Source organism: Rhinoraja longicauda, chromosome 26 (assembly GCF_053455715.1).
Source record: "Rhinoraja longicauda isolate Sanriku21f chromosome 26, sRhiLon1.1, whole genome shotgun sequence".
Taxonomy (NCBI): Eukaryota; Metazoa; Chordata; class Chondrichthyes; order Rajiformes; family Arhynchobatidae; genus Rhinoraja; species Rhinoraja longicauda.
This window is the reverse complement of record NC_135978.1, coordinates 1,022,869-1,041,142: the sequence shown is the minus strand read 5'-3', so window position 1 is coordinate 1,041,142 and position 18,274 is coordinate 1,022,869. Positions and strand designations below refer to the sequence as shown.

Below are 18,274 nucleotides of genomic sequence, written 5' to 3'. Positions count from 1 at the left end.
TGTTACTCCAGCTTTTTGTGTCTATCTTCAGAGAGAAACAAATCCTCATTTCATATACAAAACTTTCTAACACCACTCAAATGGAGATGCAATTTCTTCCTCTGAACCGTAGCAAAGCCATTAGTACACAAACTAAAATGCCGCCTCCTATTTGCACAGAAGGAACTAAAACTACTTGAGACATTTTTATTCCTTTGGCTTTGGCAGAAGCAAATGTCCAGCTTCAATTAAACCAAGGTGTGACTGGTATTAATGTAAAATACTGTACATTAACATTCTAGACCTGAAACTAATAAGTAACAGAAAAATGACCATGTCAGCTGCTCAAACATCAAGAACCATGAGGAAAAGGAGTGGTGATTTACTTGTGTACATAAACTCTACGAAAGTGAATTTCATTCTATGTTCTTTGGTAACACTGAATTCTGCAAATTTCCCTTAATCCAAACAGCTATAAAATATGGACTCCCCACAGATGAGATTTCTAAATTTTGCTTTTCATTCAGTCGAATACACAAAAACACTGATAACAATGTGTCTTAAGTGTTCTCACATAAGGGAGAGTCTAGGACCAGAGGTCATAGCCTCAAAATTAAAGGATGTTCTTTTAGGAAGGAGACGAGGAGGAATTTCTTTAGTCAGAGGGTGGTGAATCTGTGGAATTCTGCCACAGAAGGCTGCGGAGGCCACGTTAGTGGATATTTTTAAGGCAGATATAGATAGATTCTTGATTAGTGCGGGTGTCAGAGGTTATGGGGAGAAGGCAGGAAAATGGGGTTAGGAGGGAGAGATAGATCAGCCATGATTGAATGGCAGAGTAGACTTAATGGGCCAAATGGTTTAATTCTGCTCCTATCACTTATCATTGTAAGGAGAACAGGAGGCTGAAAATGCTGGACTCGAGCCAAAAACAAAGTGCTTTAGAAACTGAATGGGTCAGGTAACATCTGTGGATGAAATGGACAGACAGTGTCGGGTCAGCTCCCATTTAAAGACTCAAGATATTTCAGGTCTTGACCTTCAGTCTGGAGAAGAACCCCAACCTGAAGTGCCACTAACCATTTCCCTTCACAGATAAGTCATAGGAGTAGAATTAAGCCATTCGGCCCATCAAGTCTACTCCACCATTCAAGCATGATCTACCTTTCCCTCTCAGCCCCATTCTCTTGCCCTTTTCCCATAACCTCTGATACCTATACTCAGCCTTCTGGATTAATACAAAACAATATTCATCTGTAACGCTCAACTCCCAGTTCTGTTCATAAAAGGCAACCAGCCCCTTCAAAACAGGATGAGAGCAATACCACATTACAAACAAAATCAAAGATTGATTGTATTCTGGTATCAGATTTTTTTTCCATAAGAATTATTGCAGTCACACACCCAAGCTGATCCACACTATAATAAAACCAGTCAATTCGACTGGAAACTTGGGACAAGTATCAAACTAACTATTCCTGTGCTAACCAAAGCAAAATGCTAGTAGACCTGCTACCTCAGCTCCAGGTAACATCCAGAGCTCAGTGGAGTCTGCACATTCTACCTGGGAATACATGTTTGTCCAAGGGGGAGCTCCTTTTTCCTCCCATTTCTGCATCACACCAACACTCTTCCTAGTCTATCTCATAGCAGCACTACACCTCACTTCCATGTGCCCAATGGAGGCCAAACTAATCTACAGCACCAATGGGAAAAAGTCTAATTTTCACTATCTCCATGTTTGATTTCTGCACAGACTCCTTGATTTGCATTTCCAAGTCCCATGTCAACATCGACCTCTTCAATGAGACGTATGATAGAGGACCTTACACCTAGCATACAAGAAACAATCCTAAACCAACCACTGCGCAACAACACCCCCCGACTACAAATGTCCATGATGTTGATCCTGGAAAACAGAGCAATTCCCACATCCCAGGAGCTACCTTTTGGTACGGGCAGATACCCATGACTGTAAGCAAACTCAATCCTAGCATTTATTTCAAGAGGGCTTGTATATTAAAAAAGGGATGTAATGTTGAGGAGATTTTGTCTGAGGGGTCTCAACCCAAAACATCACCCATTCTTTATCTCCAGAGGTGATGCCTGTTCCACCGCTGAGTTACTCCAGCATTTTGTGTCTACATGCAATCTTGAGCCGCTATTATGCACTGGTAAGGCCACATTTGGAATATTATGAGCAATTTTGGGCACCATATCAGAGGAAGGACGTGCTGGCTTTGGAGAGGGTCCAGTGGTGGTTTACAAGAATGATCCCAGGAATGAGTAGGTTAACCTATGGTGAGAGTTTGTCAGCACTGGGCCTGTACTCGCTGGAGTTTAGAAGAATGAAGGGGGACCACAGAAGGTGGTGCATCTGTGAAATTCATGCCACAGAGGGGCGTGGAGGCTAAGTCAATGGATATTTCTATGGTGGAGATTGATAGGTTCTTGATTGGTAAGTGTGTCAAAGATTATTGGGAGAAGGCAGGAGAATTTGGTTGAGGGAAATGTAGATCAGCCATGATTGAATGGTGGAGTAGACTTGATGGGCCGAATGGCTGAATTCTGCTCCTATTACTTATGAAATCTTTAAGATGTTCATCAAAAGATCTAGCCTCCACACCCTCTGTAGAAAGCTCCAGAAATTCACAAGAAATGTTCATGCGCATCAGTTTGACATGAACTGCCCTTGCTTTGCAGCTACATCCCCTTGTTCAAGACTCCCCCACCACATCTCAACATGCTTCCTGTCCAACTCCCTTAGGATCTTATTTTGAGCCAGGTCATCTCTCATTCATCTAAATGCAAGGAATACAGACCCAAACCTTTTAGCCTCTGATGGGACAACTCGGGTAGCAGCTGAATCTCAAAGTTACCCCTGGGTCTAGATTGTAGCAAGATAAATAGCCTCTGTAACAATCCTAATTAGTATTTTGAAACTCCTCTCCCCCTATATGTTTCAGACTTCATTTGATATTAACCGATCCTATAGATATTTTCTTATCCTTGCATCAACCACACAAATCCATATTGCTTACCTAATAGGCAAGCACATTTTGCCTTCGACAGAGACTGAAGCTTGTAGTTGTATACAAAGATGCTTTCTCCCCAGTGCCCTGAACAAGTACACAGCATTTTGTATTCCTACACTTTTCCTAGCAATAGAGGCCAGATTGAAATTCTTTCTCGTGGCCAAATTTTAATTTTCTTTCAAATGTTTGCTGTGCCTGTGAAACAAGCAGATTGTGTCTACGTAATGTTGAGACTCTAAGGCGCTGGTAAGGCCACATTTGGAATATCAACTACACCAACATCAACTCATTATACCCATACACCAACATTAGATTCTCAGCATTTATCTTTCCTACCAAAGCAAACACATTATCTGACACCTGCAAATTTGTCTCAGGGACTTCACATCCATTTCTCAGCTAGTTTTCCCACTTAGCATCAGTGAAACTTGCAAAATTTTATTGTATGTAGGTAAAAACATTTGCACAAATGGAAAATATTGACATTTTCCAGCTCTGAGCTCCCAGCTAACAACAGATAGGAAAGGATGCCAACAGCAAGGAAAAAGTAAACTATCAGGACTTCAATATCACCCACAAGTTTAATTATTATATTTTAACCCATACATGGAAGAAAAGTGATCTGAAACAGACTGTCATCTGTCTCAGCAATTTACAACTATTCAAACTCATTTTCCTCATAGTTCAGACTTTAATTGGAATCTGTTCATATGTCGGAAGAGGGATCTCGACCCAAAACGTCACCCATTCCTTCTCTCCAGAGATGCTGCCTGTCCCGCTGAGTTACTCCAGCTTTTTGTGCATCTTCGATTTAAACCAGCATCTGCAGTTCCTTCTTACACATATACAACTCTATTCTATCTTGCAGCTTTCCTGCACTACTCTGACAATTCGGTGCCATGAGGTCAACAAATTGTAAGAGGGCAACTTTATTTATTGTCAATAAGCATGAGCAATAAAAACAGCAGTTCCTCCTAGCCTACCTGTCTCAACACATGCAAATTGAATGTCATTAACATCCAGAGGCCATTTTGATTTCTGCTCCTTACAGACCATTGCCTCTTTCTACTTGGGGAAAGTCCAGGACAATAATCTTATGGGTAAAAGCAGCAAATAACCAGAAATAAACCTTAACCCCTGTGGCAGCCAGTTTCTCTTTAATACCTCGCCATTACAGCAAATCAAAGCTATGTTAACAATTTAAATTGGAATATATTAATAATCACAAATGTAAACTCAAAGTTGCTTTGATGGTTTTCATTAAAGAATTTCCCTACCTGCACTCTCTTGAATAACAGAACTACGATACGATAAAACGTTATTTATCCCAGCATGGAAAAAGGTCCTTTGACCCACCAAGTCCATGATCACCTGTTCCATAAATTAGATCTATGTTATCCTACTTTCTTATCCACTCCCTACACATTAGGGCCAATTTTACAGAGGCCAATTAACCTGCAAACACACACGTCTTTGTCATTTAGGAAGAAATCGGAGCACCTGAAGCAAATCCACATGCTCACAAGGAGAACATGCAGATTCTACCCAACATCTGAGGTCAGGATCAAATCCAGCTCTCTGGCACCATGAGGCTGCAGCTCTATCAGCGTTGTTACTCTTTATGCTGCAGGATGAAGCTTCATCCTACAACTGGCAGCACCAAAAATCCTTGCTGACTACACAAATCATTTAAGATTTAAAACTAAAATTAAGAACCCTAACTGGGATCTTGCAGTAGCTATTCTGATCCAATATGTAAATATAAAAGCTCCTTTGTTTCAACCAAGTTTGAACTGAAACTTCCTGTCAGGAAATGAGATGCATTTCAGTGCATAGGTGCCAAATGCACTGCCTGCCATCAGCATAAGACATGTGGGGGAGGGGGGGGGGAAGGGAGGGAATCAAACTTGTTTCTTCTCTGCCATCCTAAAAATTTATGCCCCAAACCCATAATCCCCAATTTCCAATTTAGAATGAACAATTAGTCTCCGCATTCCTCTGCATACAGAATTTCAAAAGCACGCTACCTTGAGATATCACCACTGGTTCTAGACTCCAGTCAGAAGCATTCTCACAGCACACAACCTGTAGGAAGTTTCTAAAGTTTTAGAGTGCTTCCAATGGCACGTGGTGCACGGTATACATATCAAAATGTATCTAGGTTTAATACCACCTCATTGTAATTTGAACAGACTCAGCTAGAAGAGTCTAGAACAAATGCAACGGTATTGTACACAATATTTTAATTGCACTCATTGTTCACCATACTTGTACATATGATAATAAACTCAACGACAACTTCATGGCTGCGAGGTAAAGAGAAGAAAAATTCAACCACTAGAAACACGCAGCCATGCCAGGTACAAAATCAGATTCCATCGAGCTGCATTCAGCAAAGTGGAAACACGCACATGGCATTTAAGAATAATACAGAAACGATACAAGTGTGCAACTGGCACTTCAAGAATGATTTCTTGATAAGTTTCACACTGCCAAGGTAACATTTGATATGCATACTGGTACGACATCCCCTCAAATTGCAATACTCCAAATTTCTGTGGCTTGGACCTATTACTTGCATAGATGTTTTGATTCCCAATATAAATGGACACCAAGGTGAAATAAGTCTTGAGATTCTTAAGTGTATTATGGCATATAATTTCCATTTGTGTGAAAACACCATTTAAAAATATTACCTTTAGTGTGATACATAACAGCAGATTTCAGGTCAAATGACCCAAAGCTGTCTTTTCTGTCAAAGCCTCTGTGGTACCTTGGGTGTTCTTTGGCTGATGGCACCAAAGCATTGGTAGAAGAGGCTTGTTGTGGTGTTTCTTTCCCAAAGTCTTTCGGGGCAAAACCTATTGCACTTTGGCTTGTAGCAGCCATCTTTTGCAGTTCACTAACATGTGGTTCCACAGACCGAGCCATGCTCTCAGCAGAAACACTAGCAGCCACTGTGGCAGTCTTCATGACATTGCCGAGAACCTGAGGGCTAGTCCGTTTGTCTAGTTCATAAGCCTTTGGAAACACAGGAATTTCAGATCCTGAAGACAGCAGTTCAGCACCCTGTGAAACCAAAGTGGCTGCACACTCAGCTTGAAATGTCAAATCCAGAGGTGGGTTGTCCACAGATTTTACAGATGCTAGCTCAGGGCCAGCACTTGGCTCATTAATAAAAGATAACCCCCATTGGTTCTGGAAAATATCCCCCAGGTTTTGTTGAGTTGTCTGTGATGGCAGATCCACCTGTGTTGTGCCAGGAAGCACCGATTGCATATTTGAAGGGTAGACAAAGAGACCCTGCTTTCTTTGTTCCATGGCCACTGGGTCTATGCCATCAGGAGACACAGACATTTCACTCCCAGATGAGGCAGGCACTACAGTATTGGCAGCAGTAACTGTCTGGACTCCTGAAACACCAATATGCCCATCAGTAACTACTGAAGCCAAGCCATTGGAAAAACTAGTTGAGGTGACAGTTTTCACAGCAGACATAGGAACCTGTGACAAACGACCTGAAGCTTGTGTCTGAGTGTCCACAGCCAGAGACTGATTAGAGGATGATTTGTTGAGGTTCTCTTTAACTTTACTTGCATAACTAATCTTGGGAACAATTTTTGCACTACTGTTGTCCACTGGGAAGACTGGAGGTGGTTTAAAGAGAGTCCAGGAATCTTCCTTTGAAGTTACAGATGCTGCCTTAGATTTCGGTTTCTCTTCATACTTTTTGCCACCACTAGGCTTTCCATCTGAATTTTTTCGCTGAGTTTCACCGGCTCCCACCTTTCCACGAGCTCCAGCTGCATTAACGGGTGCAGGCTCATACCTGCCACTAGGTTTTGCATTTTCTACACGACTTGCTTTCTGCTCAGGTAACTCGAGCTTGGTGTTCTCAAGATCTAGTTTTGGAGTTGGTGAATTCCCCTCGTGCTGCATGATTCTGTCTTGAAACAAATTCAAGTTCTCAACACCTTTGTCACTATTCCTCCGACCTTTGCGTTTCTTCGGGGTAGTGTAACCACTCTCAGATCCACTACCATCATTGTCAGCTGAATTCTTGACAGAAAATCCATTTGTAATATACCCAGAGCTGCTAGATATAACACCATTGAGAAACGACAATGCCTCCTTTTTCTCAATCGATCTGCTATCCCTGGATTTATTCTCAAAGACTTTGTCATTTTTTTTGTCCATGCTATTCTTTTGATTATAATTCTTTGTTTTATTAACCACTCTGTTGTGTACAATAGTTTTTGTTGTGTGCCTGGGGTTGAAATTAGTGTCTAAAAATTGCTTCCTGCCGTTAACTGTGCTGGAAGAAATCAAGTTTAACTCTTCAATTTCCTGGCTTGCTGTAGATTCAAATTCGTCCTCTGATCCAGCATCACCATTTAATTCTTCAAAACCTAAGAAGAAGAAACAAAAATTAGACTTAAATACTTTTAGAGCAAATATACTCAAATATATTGCAGCGATGACAAGATTATCAGCCATGTGTTACGCATTCAGAACTACTGGCAAAGTAGTTAACCTCTGACACAATATTTTCTGGTCTACAACCAAGAAAATCATTGCTCAACTTTCCCCAACATACAAAGGCAGATCCATTCTGATTTTAACTATTCCACTCATTGCAATGTGCATTTTTGTTTTTATGCTTTGTTTCAGTGACATTATTAGTAAAAGTTTTCTAAAAATCAACAACAATGTTCAATTATTGGCATCTTGATTCCAGTAATTGGATTCTATATGTTTCTATCAAAACACGTTTCTAAACCAAATAATTGACAAATCTCAGTAAGTATAACCAACGCTATTGTCAAAGATTTATATTACAGTAGCATTCGACTAAGTAACACCAAAAATCAAATTGTTGGTCAATATTTGAATACCAAGTTGTATAAATTGGGCAGCACGGTGGCGCAGCGGTAGAGTTGCTGCCTTACAGCACCAGAGACCAGGGTTCCATCCTGCCTACGGGTGCTGTCTGTATGGAGTTTGTACTTTCTCCCCGTGACCGCGTGGGTTTTCTCTGGGAGCTCCGGTTTCCTCCCACACTCCAAAGTAGTACAGGTTTTTAGGTCAATTGGCTTGGTATAAGTGTAAATTGTCCCTAGTGTGTGTAGGATAGTGTTAGTGTGCTGGGATCCGTGGTGTATCTCTAAACTAAATGCTCATTCATAATGCAACTTTGTGTGCAGAAGTAGGCGTTAAGAGTTTCATAGGGAGGTAATCCGAGAACAGCAGAGTGTGAAAATCAGAAATTGGGTTAAAGACAGGGAAGATCTAATGCATGGCAACACAGGGATCATGTACAACAAAAAGAACCAGAGGGAAAAAATGAACTATGCCACAGGATGATTGCTTCCCAACAAGATCCCCAATCAAGCAATCAAAGTGATCCAACACCAGGTGCCATTTATGAAGTCTGCAAATTCTCTCTGCAACTGCATGGGTTCCCTCCCACACTGAAAAATACCTGTAAAATACCTGTGTAGGTGAGCAACAGAACCTGTGAAGTGGTTGAGAATGTGGGGTGAATAAAGAGTATTGGCATAAGGTAGGATTAGTATAAATAGGTAACTGATGGTAATGTGGCATGCCATAGGGTCCACTTCATGTGCTGTATCTCTCCAACATTCCAACTCCAACTGATATGAAATCATTCATTCATACGAGTTCTGTTCTGAAAAATTAAAACATTGAGGTGCGGAGCAGAAATATTAATGGTTTCGATTTGCACAAATGCTGCCCAGCCTATTGAACATTTCCAACATTTTATTTCAGATTTCTTGCATCTGCAGTTTAATTTTTTTTAAATCATTCCCCTACAAAAACAAAATCACAGTGTGCATGACAATCTTCCTACTGTCAACTTCTTCCAACATCTATCTTGCTCGGTTTTAGTCCCATGGCATGAACTTAAATTAGTTTTCAATAGATACAGCAGCTGAAAGCTACGTGCTTCATAACTATGGAGAAGTGCAGGTTATTTTGTTCAAGATTGGCCTCTTGTTGGGAGTTATCTCGACCAGAAGTTCAGAGGTACTGCAACCATTGGCTCCTGACTAAAGTCTAAGCAGCCGATTCAAAGTTAGAGAAAACCAAAGTTAGAACCACGATGCAGATTTGCAACATTGGCTCATCTTTTAAGTTCATTAAACCTTCACATTTGTATGGAAACTGCAAAATTTTCTTTTTGATGCAAATCAAGGACATTACAGACCAAATTATTTTGGTTTTACCATAGATTTTTAATTAACACCTAGACCCATTGACTCAATAAGATTAATGTTGCCAATCAGAAGATTTGGTTTTAAACAGAGCTAATTTTCTGAGTTAATACTTTAGTATAGCAGTGATGTGCTGTATTAATTAGGCATTGATCTACTTTGCAACATTATGCACAGAAGCTGTTTGGAAAGTAATAACTGGCTACAAAACCAGAGCACTTGACAAAACTAATACACAACAAAACAACTGCTCTAATTGTTTGTATTAATATAAATTGTTTAGCTGTCAAAAACATTATTCATCCTTCCAACACGCAAGTTGTAAGCAATCAGACATCTTAAAGAAATAAAATGTGATCAAGTACTGACAAGTCCAGCTTTTATTAGCAAGCTATAGAAATGTAAAATACAATTTTGCACAGGATGGTGCAGGGTATTACCAGATCTGTTCACTTACTAGATGAGTCTATGAAGGTTTAAATATGCTTTAATTACAAAATCTGAAAAGACTTTGGACTAGCATGGTTGCTTACGCTCATGGAAAGTTCCATTAAAGTTTTGCACTAAATAAAAGCAGACAAAAAAGTAAGTTCTATCTATGGAGAGAAAAGTCTACATATGTTGGAATGTGGAACAAAGGTGGCTGGAAGAACTGAATGAATCAGGCAACATCTGTTGAAACATAGAAAACAGGTGCAGGAGGAGGCTATTTGGCCCTTCGAGCCAGCACCACAAGGTTGAGGGAAATAGACATTCAACGTTTCAAATCGAGACCACAAAGAGTAGGCAGGGGAAAGCGACAGGGTGAGAGGGAAGCAGCAGGGCGAGAGGGGGAAAAGGTATAGCGGAAATACCTCATGCAGTCTCACCCTGCTTCTTCCACACCTACAGTACCCCATCACCCACACATTCCTCCCATTGGGTTCCTTCCCCCTACTGTTCCAATTTGCCCACACCATCTCCGTTTAGTTCCATCACTTTCCCCAGATTGCATCATCTGCAGCTCCTGCTTATCATATCCCAGCCTCTAGAGTACAATGAATGAAAATCTGGAATAGACTGACCAACATACAATATTAATCGTGGCTCATCTTTTTCAAGCCAGCAATTGATCCAGAACTTCAAGGCAAAACTGGTTATCCACAAATGAGTAACAAAGGCAGGAAATTAATATCAATACGAACATCTAACCTCTAAAGTTAAGTGGCAAGCTTAATGTAGTTTATGCTTGACTTGACTCAATAGTTCAACCACTGCAAATTTGCCAGAAATCATGACTCCTATCACAATATGTGTATTATTCAACTATTTGTAAAATTTGCTTAAAATGATTCTCGTTAAAAAGGCAAGTGCATCAGTTAGTTAGAATGGTTCTAAATAATTCTCAAAGTAACAACTAACCTTTAGTACTAAATTTGATAGCAATGATTAAAAATGCATTAAAAATAAATGCCTTGGTAGATTTGCTATTCAGACACAAAGCCACTTTCCCCAAGCTTAGATCTGTCTATCAAACTGTTCCAATGTACATCACCTAGTATCAGGAAATTAGTTTGACACTAACCCTAAGCAGTACCACTGCTGCTGTAAAAATACCATGTGCACAGTATTTCCCTCAACCTGACAAGATATCATAGATAAATATTTAAACAAGCCTCAAAATTAAACTTTGCAAGATTTGATTCTTATATAAAGGCAACTTAATCTGACATGTTGGACTTGTGATAGATAAATCTTCAGAACACGCCAAGAATTATGAGCCCATCATCTATATCTAGGAAACTACAAGGTGGAAAGGTAAACTTTCAAAAGATGCAGAGTGATGTAGGAATGAGTGTGCAACATGAAAGTACAATGTGGGCAACAGCCAGGTGGGAAGAGTTGTAAAATTGAGAAAAATGAAGTGTTAACCCTCTGGGAATTCTAGGCCTCTTGTCATCTGAATCAAAGTTAGTTTGCAGGTACAGCATGAGAACTACAAAAAACATTGGGAGTCTGAAGAGGGTTCTCGACCTGAAACTTTACCCATTCCTTTTTTCCCCAGAGATGCTGCCTGCCCCGCTGAGTTACTCCAGTACTTTGGGCCTATCTTTGGTCTAAACCAGCATCTGCAGTTCCTTCCTTCAAACCAAAAGTACTGCATATAATGTTGCTCTTAATGAAGGACATGGCTTGCAGATACTGAACATGTCTACCGGATTGATGAGTATGATTCATACAGGACAACCCTACAGCAAAAACACCAGTGCAATTAAAAAATATCTCAAGAGTTTCGTAGAATGCGTCATTTTGAAGGGACATAACCAAATGGATGCTAAGTGGTTGTTTCCTTGGCTAAAGAGTCAAGAACTCAAAGTCCTGAGATTTGAGTGGGAAAGAAAACTGCAGATGCTGGTTTAAATCGAAGGTAGACACAAAATGCTGGAGTAACTCAGCGGGTCAGGCAGCATCTCTGGAGAGAAGGAATGGGTGAGCTTTCGGGCCTAGACCCTTCTTCAGAGATTTGATGTGGATGGAAAGAAAAGAGCATTTAGGACTGAGCCAAAAGATTTCTTCATGGTACAGATAACTTCTCAAAGTGTTCACCACAGAACCAGCCAATTTCTGTCTACCAATACTCTCCTCTGCCTAGCAGAGCGGGTCCTTACCCTCAACAACTTCTCATTTGACTCCTCCCACTTCCTCCAAATCCAAGGCGTAGCTATGAGCACTCACATGGGCCCTAGCTATGCCTGCCTCTTTGTAGGATAAGTGGAACAATCCCTGCTCCAGGCGTACCCAAACTCTACCTCCGCTACATTGATGCTACCTCCTGCAGAACTCTGACTTCATCAACTTCACCACTAATTTCCATCCTGCACTCAAATTCACTTGGACCATCTCCAACATCTCCCTACCGTTTCTAGATCTCACCGTCTCCATCACAGGAAACAGACCATTGACCGACATCTACTACAAACCTACTGACTCCCATAGCTATCTTTTCTACACTTCTTCCCATCCTATTTCCTGTAAAGACTATCCCCCTACTTCCAATTCCCCTGTCTACATCCCATCTGCACCCAGGATGAGGTGTTCCATACCAGGGCATTAGAGATGTCCTCATTCTTTAGGAAACGGGGGTTCCCCTCTTCCATTTCAGATGAGGCTCTCACTAGGGTCTCCTCGATATCCCACAGCTCCGCTCTTGCTCCCCCTCCTCCCATTCATAACAAGGACAGAGTCCCCCTTGACCTCACCTTCCACCCCATCGGCCGTCGCATACAGCATATAATTGTCCAACATTTTCGCCACCTCCAAGGGGATGGGATCCCACTACTGGCCACATCTTCCTATCTGCACCCCTTTCTGCTTTCCACAGAAACCGTTCCCTCTGTAACTCCCTGGTCAACTCATCCCTTCCCATCCAAACCACCCCCTCCCCAGGTACTTTCCCCTGCAACTGTAGGAGATGCAACACCTGTCCCTTTACCTCCCCCCCTCGACTCCATCCAAGGACCCAAACAGTCTTTCCAGGTAAGGCAGAGGTTCACCTACACCTCCTCCAACCTAATCTATTGTATCCACAGTTCCAGGTGTCAACTTCTCTACATCGGCGAGACCAAGCGCAGACTCTGCGATCATTTCGCTGAACACCTCCGCTCAGTCCGTCTTAACGTACCTGATCTCCCGGTGGCTCAGCATTTCAATTCCCCCTCCCATTCTGACCTTTCTGTCCTGGGCCTCCTCCATTGTCAGAGCGAGGCCCAGCGCAAATTGGAGGTACAGCACCTCATATTTCGCTTGGGTAGTTTACATCCCAGCGGTATGAACATTGACTTCTCTAACTTCAGATAGCCCTTGCTTTCTCTCCATCCCCTCCCCAGTTCTCCCACGTGCCTTACTGTCTCAGACTACATTCTATCTTTGTCCCACCCCCTCCCCTGACATCAGTCTGAAGGGCCTGGACCCAAAATGTCACCCATTCCCTCTCTCCAGAGATACTGCCTGACCCACTGAGTTACTCCAGCATTGTGTCTACCTTCGATTTAAACCAGCATCTGCAGTTCTTTCCTACACAAGAGACCATGAATGCTCAGTTGTTAAATATATTTAAAATGCTATCAGGTATTTTTTGAATCACATGGATATGAAGTTTGGGCAGAAAATACAGAACTGATCTCAAATGACAGAACAGGCTTGGGGGGCAGGCCGAGTTCCAAAATGAAATTCAATTACATTCACCAATATCTGAAGAGGCGTTACCAGAAGCATTGGTTAAATGCTAAAGTACCCACATAGTTGAATGTTTTAGTTTGGATTGAATTTTTGATTAAAGGAATCAAACAGGAATTTACTTAGTTCTTCCAAATTAAATATGTTTAATTTACAACATTTTCCACAACATCCACCTCCTTTAAAACAGGCTACACCACCAAATGAAATGAGTGCTTCAATACCAGTCTTGTTATTTTCTCCCAGTCACCATTCATAGATATTAAAAAACTCATAGTACACCAGGTATGCACTGCCAGCCCCAGTCTCAGCAATAAGCCAATCATCACATTTGATGATTTTAAGCAAGTTTCGACTAGCTTTGATGGGTGCATTGCTTGGCATGGACAATTTGGGGTGAAGGGCCTGTTTCCATGCTGTATGACTATCGTATCACTAAGTTTACCTATGAAAGATGTTCAAGTTATGGATGCTAACAGAGGACCTGAAAAAGAAATCTCCAAAAGGAAGGACAACCAACAGTACAGAAATTTGTGCACATCATGAAAGCTGACATTCACCTGAAATTTTGATTATTTCTTTTCATAGATGCTCCCTGCACTGTTGAAAGCTTTTGATATTTTGTTTTCGAAAATCTGCGATTCATGACTATTGAATTGCTTAATTTACCACTTAATAAATGAATTAGATAGGATATATTGTCATGTTAAGGAGCCATGGGGCAAAGTTTATAGGAACTTGCAAACAAGACAAGCTCTTGAGATATTTGCATAAATGAATATAAAATACTAACATTACTGGTTCCTTTTAAAGGGTGAAAAGGCATAAAAATAGTTTAATGGATTTCTAGATCCCCAGGACTGCTGTTTGAGAGCACAGCTGCCCATGGTTGAAGACCCAAGTCAGAATTGGTCAGGTTTTACAGGAATGCCCATTTGTCGTTGTACAGAGGCAAGACCATGAAAAGATTTGGAGAAAAAAATTAAAAAGGAAAATCAAGGTCCTGCCCTGACAGCCAGTGCAAGTACAGGATGATGGTCACAATAGAGCAAGTTACAACAAATAGTTTAGAAAGACCTTAAATCTAGGGATTAGAGTCTAGGAATGAAATTTCAAGGAACACAGGAATGGATGAAGGTTTCAGCTGAAAGACAGACTCAAACAGAATCAGGCGATGCTGCAAAGGTAGAAATACAATGTCTCATATATAAGTTTAATGGTCAAAGGCGACATGGAGGCTGTGAGGATTAGTTTAGTTTCAAGGAAAGGAATAGAATGAGTGGATAATGACCAAAGCTTGCAGCAAGATACTGGCTCTGACCTTCCCAATATTTGGTTGTCTGGAGTAACAGCAAGGATAGTGGTTGAGGCAGATACAATAGTGACATTAAAGACTAGGCTAGGGAATGGAAGGATACAGATTATGTACAGGCAAATAAAAGTTGGAGTCTGGAAGAAGGGGTTCGACCCAAAACTTCACCCATTCCTTCTCTCCAGAGATGCTGCCTGTCCTGCAGAGTTACTCCAGCTTTTTGCGTCCATCTTCAGATAAAAGTTGGTTTTGGCACTGTTCGGCACAGACATTGTGGGCCAAAGAGTCTATTGCTTTGCTATTCTATGGATTAATAAATCCAGACAAAAGTTGCAGTGATGCTGCTGCTAACCAGCAAAATGAGGATGCAAAACGATGATGATCAAGAACAGACCCTGACGAGTTTGATGTATTCGCGAGGGGTGGGAGATCAATCCAAAGCACAGGATTCACTAACAACTGCGAAAAATGGATTCACTCGTGTGCCCACAATCAGTTGGAAAATGTCTGGAGGCACTAAAGATGGTGTTGACTATGCAGTTAGGAGAAGACTACCTTTTCCACAAATAGTTATAGTTTGATAGCTATTTTGGTACGGCAAAGGCAGAAGTTTGAGATTTTTAAAAAAAAAATCACTATAAGGGCTAAGACAAGTTCAACAATTTGACATGAAGCAATAATGAAGTCGAGACAGTAGTTTGCTGGGACAGCTTTAGGATTTTTTGTGATGACATCAGAACTGAAGAGGGAGGAAACTGAGATTAATGGCTTCTGTCCTCCCAAGTTTCCAGTACAACTTTATAGAAATGTGTACAAATTTACCAGTTAAAATTAAAATGTTAAAGTTAATGGCATTGGATACAGTACCTTTGGAAACAATAAACGAAATCTGGTACGTTTTAACAGATTTAAAACCAATGATTTTTAATTATGCACACCAATGATTTTTAATTATGCCGAGAATCTCCCAAAATTGCAGCGGCCCTAGTCAGGTGAACTGAATAAACCAGCACACTGTCAAATTTGTGCTTCACTTAGATGAAAGTTTGGCAACTACAAACCCCAAACTGGAGGGAAAATTTCTGCCTGAAGCACAAAATAAAAATTAAAAATGAGGCCTGTGTTTCACTGCAGTACCAAGCAGCAGCTACACCATTGGAGCCACACCTTTCAAGCAAGATGTTGAATAGAGAGAACTAGAACACAACGCAAATGTCATTCTATTATTTTGAAGTGCCCTATCTAATATCAATCCATTAATGTCTCCAAAAACAGCCTGTCATTATTACATGACTACCCGATGGAGCTTGTTATGCGCAAATTGGGTGCTGCATTTCCTATATTCTGATTACATGCAATTAAGTACTTTGAAATATACTTAGTGCTTTGGGGGTCACTGGAGTTCACGGGAAGGTATTATATAAAAGTGCAAGTTTGGATTTTTCTACCCCACAGGCTGTAGGAAGTGGAACACTGGACCAATCTGTCTCACCAAGCAACATTAACTGCAATGCTACTCCCAAACTTTAACACAGGCCTGTTAGAGGAATTAAGATTAATAGCCTGGAGCACAATAAAAAGGTTATTGGATGAGCGTGCTATGTTAAATACCAACTTTTGAACTGCATTAAAGTTCAGATTAACTGATGTTCAGATATTTGTAACGGAAAGGCATATTCTTTAACGATATTCTATTGTTGGAAACCAAGTGCTCCAGTTAAATTTTGAAAGCGACCAAAATTGAACTTAACCATTTGATTAACAAAATGAAAGAGAGAAAAAAAAAGTTAAAATGGTCAGTAACAGGAAGTTTTTCTTTTAAAAATTGCTCAATGCATGCCGATTGAGCTTCAGAAATCAAACAAGTCATGGCTATTTTGAGAGCTCGACGCATTTTGCCAGCCGCCTTCGTCGACGCTTAAGTAGGCCTTAGTATGACCTTTAAAACGGCGGGTTCAGCTCCACGAATGTTTCCTCCCAGCGCATTTTAAGGAGAATAAATAGAGGGGTGATGTTGGAGGGGAGGCTCGTCGCCGCCCTGGTACACGGTCGGTCAGGGGCCCACGTTGCAGAGCGAGGTGTGTGCCACACACTCCCCGCACCTGCCGACAAAAAAAAACCCTCACACACCGAAAACTTACTGGAAAAAAACCCCACAACCCGCCCGGGAGCTGGCGTTATGCAAGGTCCCGGTGTGGTTTGGCAGGAGGGTAGCGAGGGAATTTAAAATAAATGATGAGAAAGTGAAATGAAGCTGGCAAAGGGAGGCCGGCGTGGGTGTGGAGGGGAGGGGGAGGCGGAGGGGGGGGGGGGGGGGGAGTGGAGCCACGTTGGTGGAGGGAGGGAGAGAGTTTATGAATCCACCCCGGGTTCCAGCGGGAGGGAGAGGGAGAGGGAGAGGGAGAGGGAGGAGGAGAGGAGAGGGCGGCCGGGGCCGGGCCGGGCCGGGCCCAGCGAGCGGGGCTCCCGCAACATGGCGGACAGGAAATAGCCCAGAGAACATTCCAGTCAGCCGGCATCATCGCGGCCTGGTCCCGGCCACAGAGGGACGGGAGGCCGGGGACGGAGGGAGGCACGACGGGCCCAAGGTCACCCTCCTTCCCTCCCTCACGCACAGGCAGGGGCTTCTCCTCACGGGGGATGGGAATAAAACACTAAAAACCACTTCACACCGACAACAAAAAAAAAAGACGGGAGGCGGACGGCCCAACCTGCTTTCTTCTTTTTCTTCGCTTTCTGGCCGTCTGAGACATCGCTGGCTTTGGTGGCTAGGTGTCCGCCGCCGCCGGGCTGCTGCCGCTGCTGCTGCTGGGCGTCTCCATTGGCGAGCGGGGCGGGAGGCGCGGGCGGCGAGCGGCTGCACTTCTCGTCCATTGAAGGCGGCGGAGAGACGGCGGGAGGGCGGCACCGCGCCTGCGTCCTCACCCGCACACCGGGCTGCCGGCCGGCACCGCACATGCGTCATACGTTGATGACCGGCGGACTGCCGGCACTGCACGTGCGTATTGCGTCAACTCGTCGATTCGACGGTGCTGGCTGACTGCCGGCGCCGCACATGCGCATAGCGTTCACTCGGCGCGGGGCAGGCGGGTTGCCGGCGCCGCGCGTGCGCGCCACGTTGATCCCCGCATGCACGCCGGCACGGCACACGCGCAGTGCGACTGTCCGAGGCCAGGTCGGTCGGGCTGCCGGGATCGCTCACGCGCTGTGCGTCGAGTGGCCAGGCCCGGGCCCCCGTCCCCCGCGGCGCCGGGACTGGCAGGAGGATCAATGGCTGCGGCGGCCCGTCTGCTTCTGTCAAGGTAGCGGGCGGCAGAGGGAGAGGATGAGCCGGGCCGCGCCGCGTCTGTGGGCAGGGACATTGCCGGCGTGTGAGGCGCTGGAGGCGGCCAGTGGCAGACAAGGACTGCGGGGGCTGGGGGAGGGAGGAAGCCTGGTCCTGGAGGCCTGTGGGTGGGTGTGTGTGTGTGGGGGTGTGAGGGTGTGTGTGGGTGAGG

General features: G+C 43.0%; 1 protein-coding gene across 1 annotated transcript in view; it reads right to left on the bottom strand.

Moving 5' to 3' along the window:
- LOC144606497 (FMR1-interacting protein NUFIP2-like) overlaps nucleotides 1-17,709 on the bottom strand; it is a 30,649-nt gene extending 12,940 nt beyond the window's left edge. The window contains exons 1-2 of the mRNA XM_078422689.1: nucleotides 17,489-17,709; nucleotides 5,711-7,423 (exon numbers count right to left, since the gene is read on the bottom strand). Of these exons, the coding sequence (XP_078278815.1) occupies nucleotides 5,711-7,423; nucleotides 17,489-17,651 (1,876 nt within the window). The 5' untranslated portion in view covers nucleotides 17,652-17,709. The remainder of the gene's footprint in view (nucleotides 1-5,710; nucleotides 7,424-17,488) is intronic.
- Between the last annotated feature and the right edge of the window lie 565 nt (nucleotides 17,710-18,274).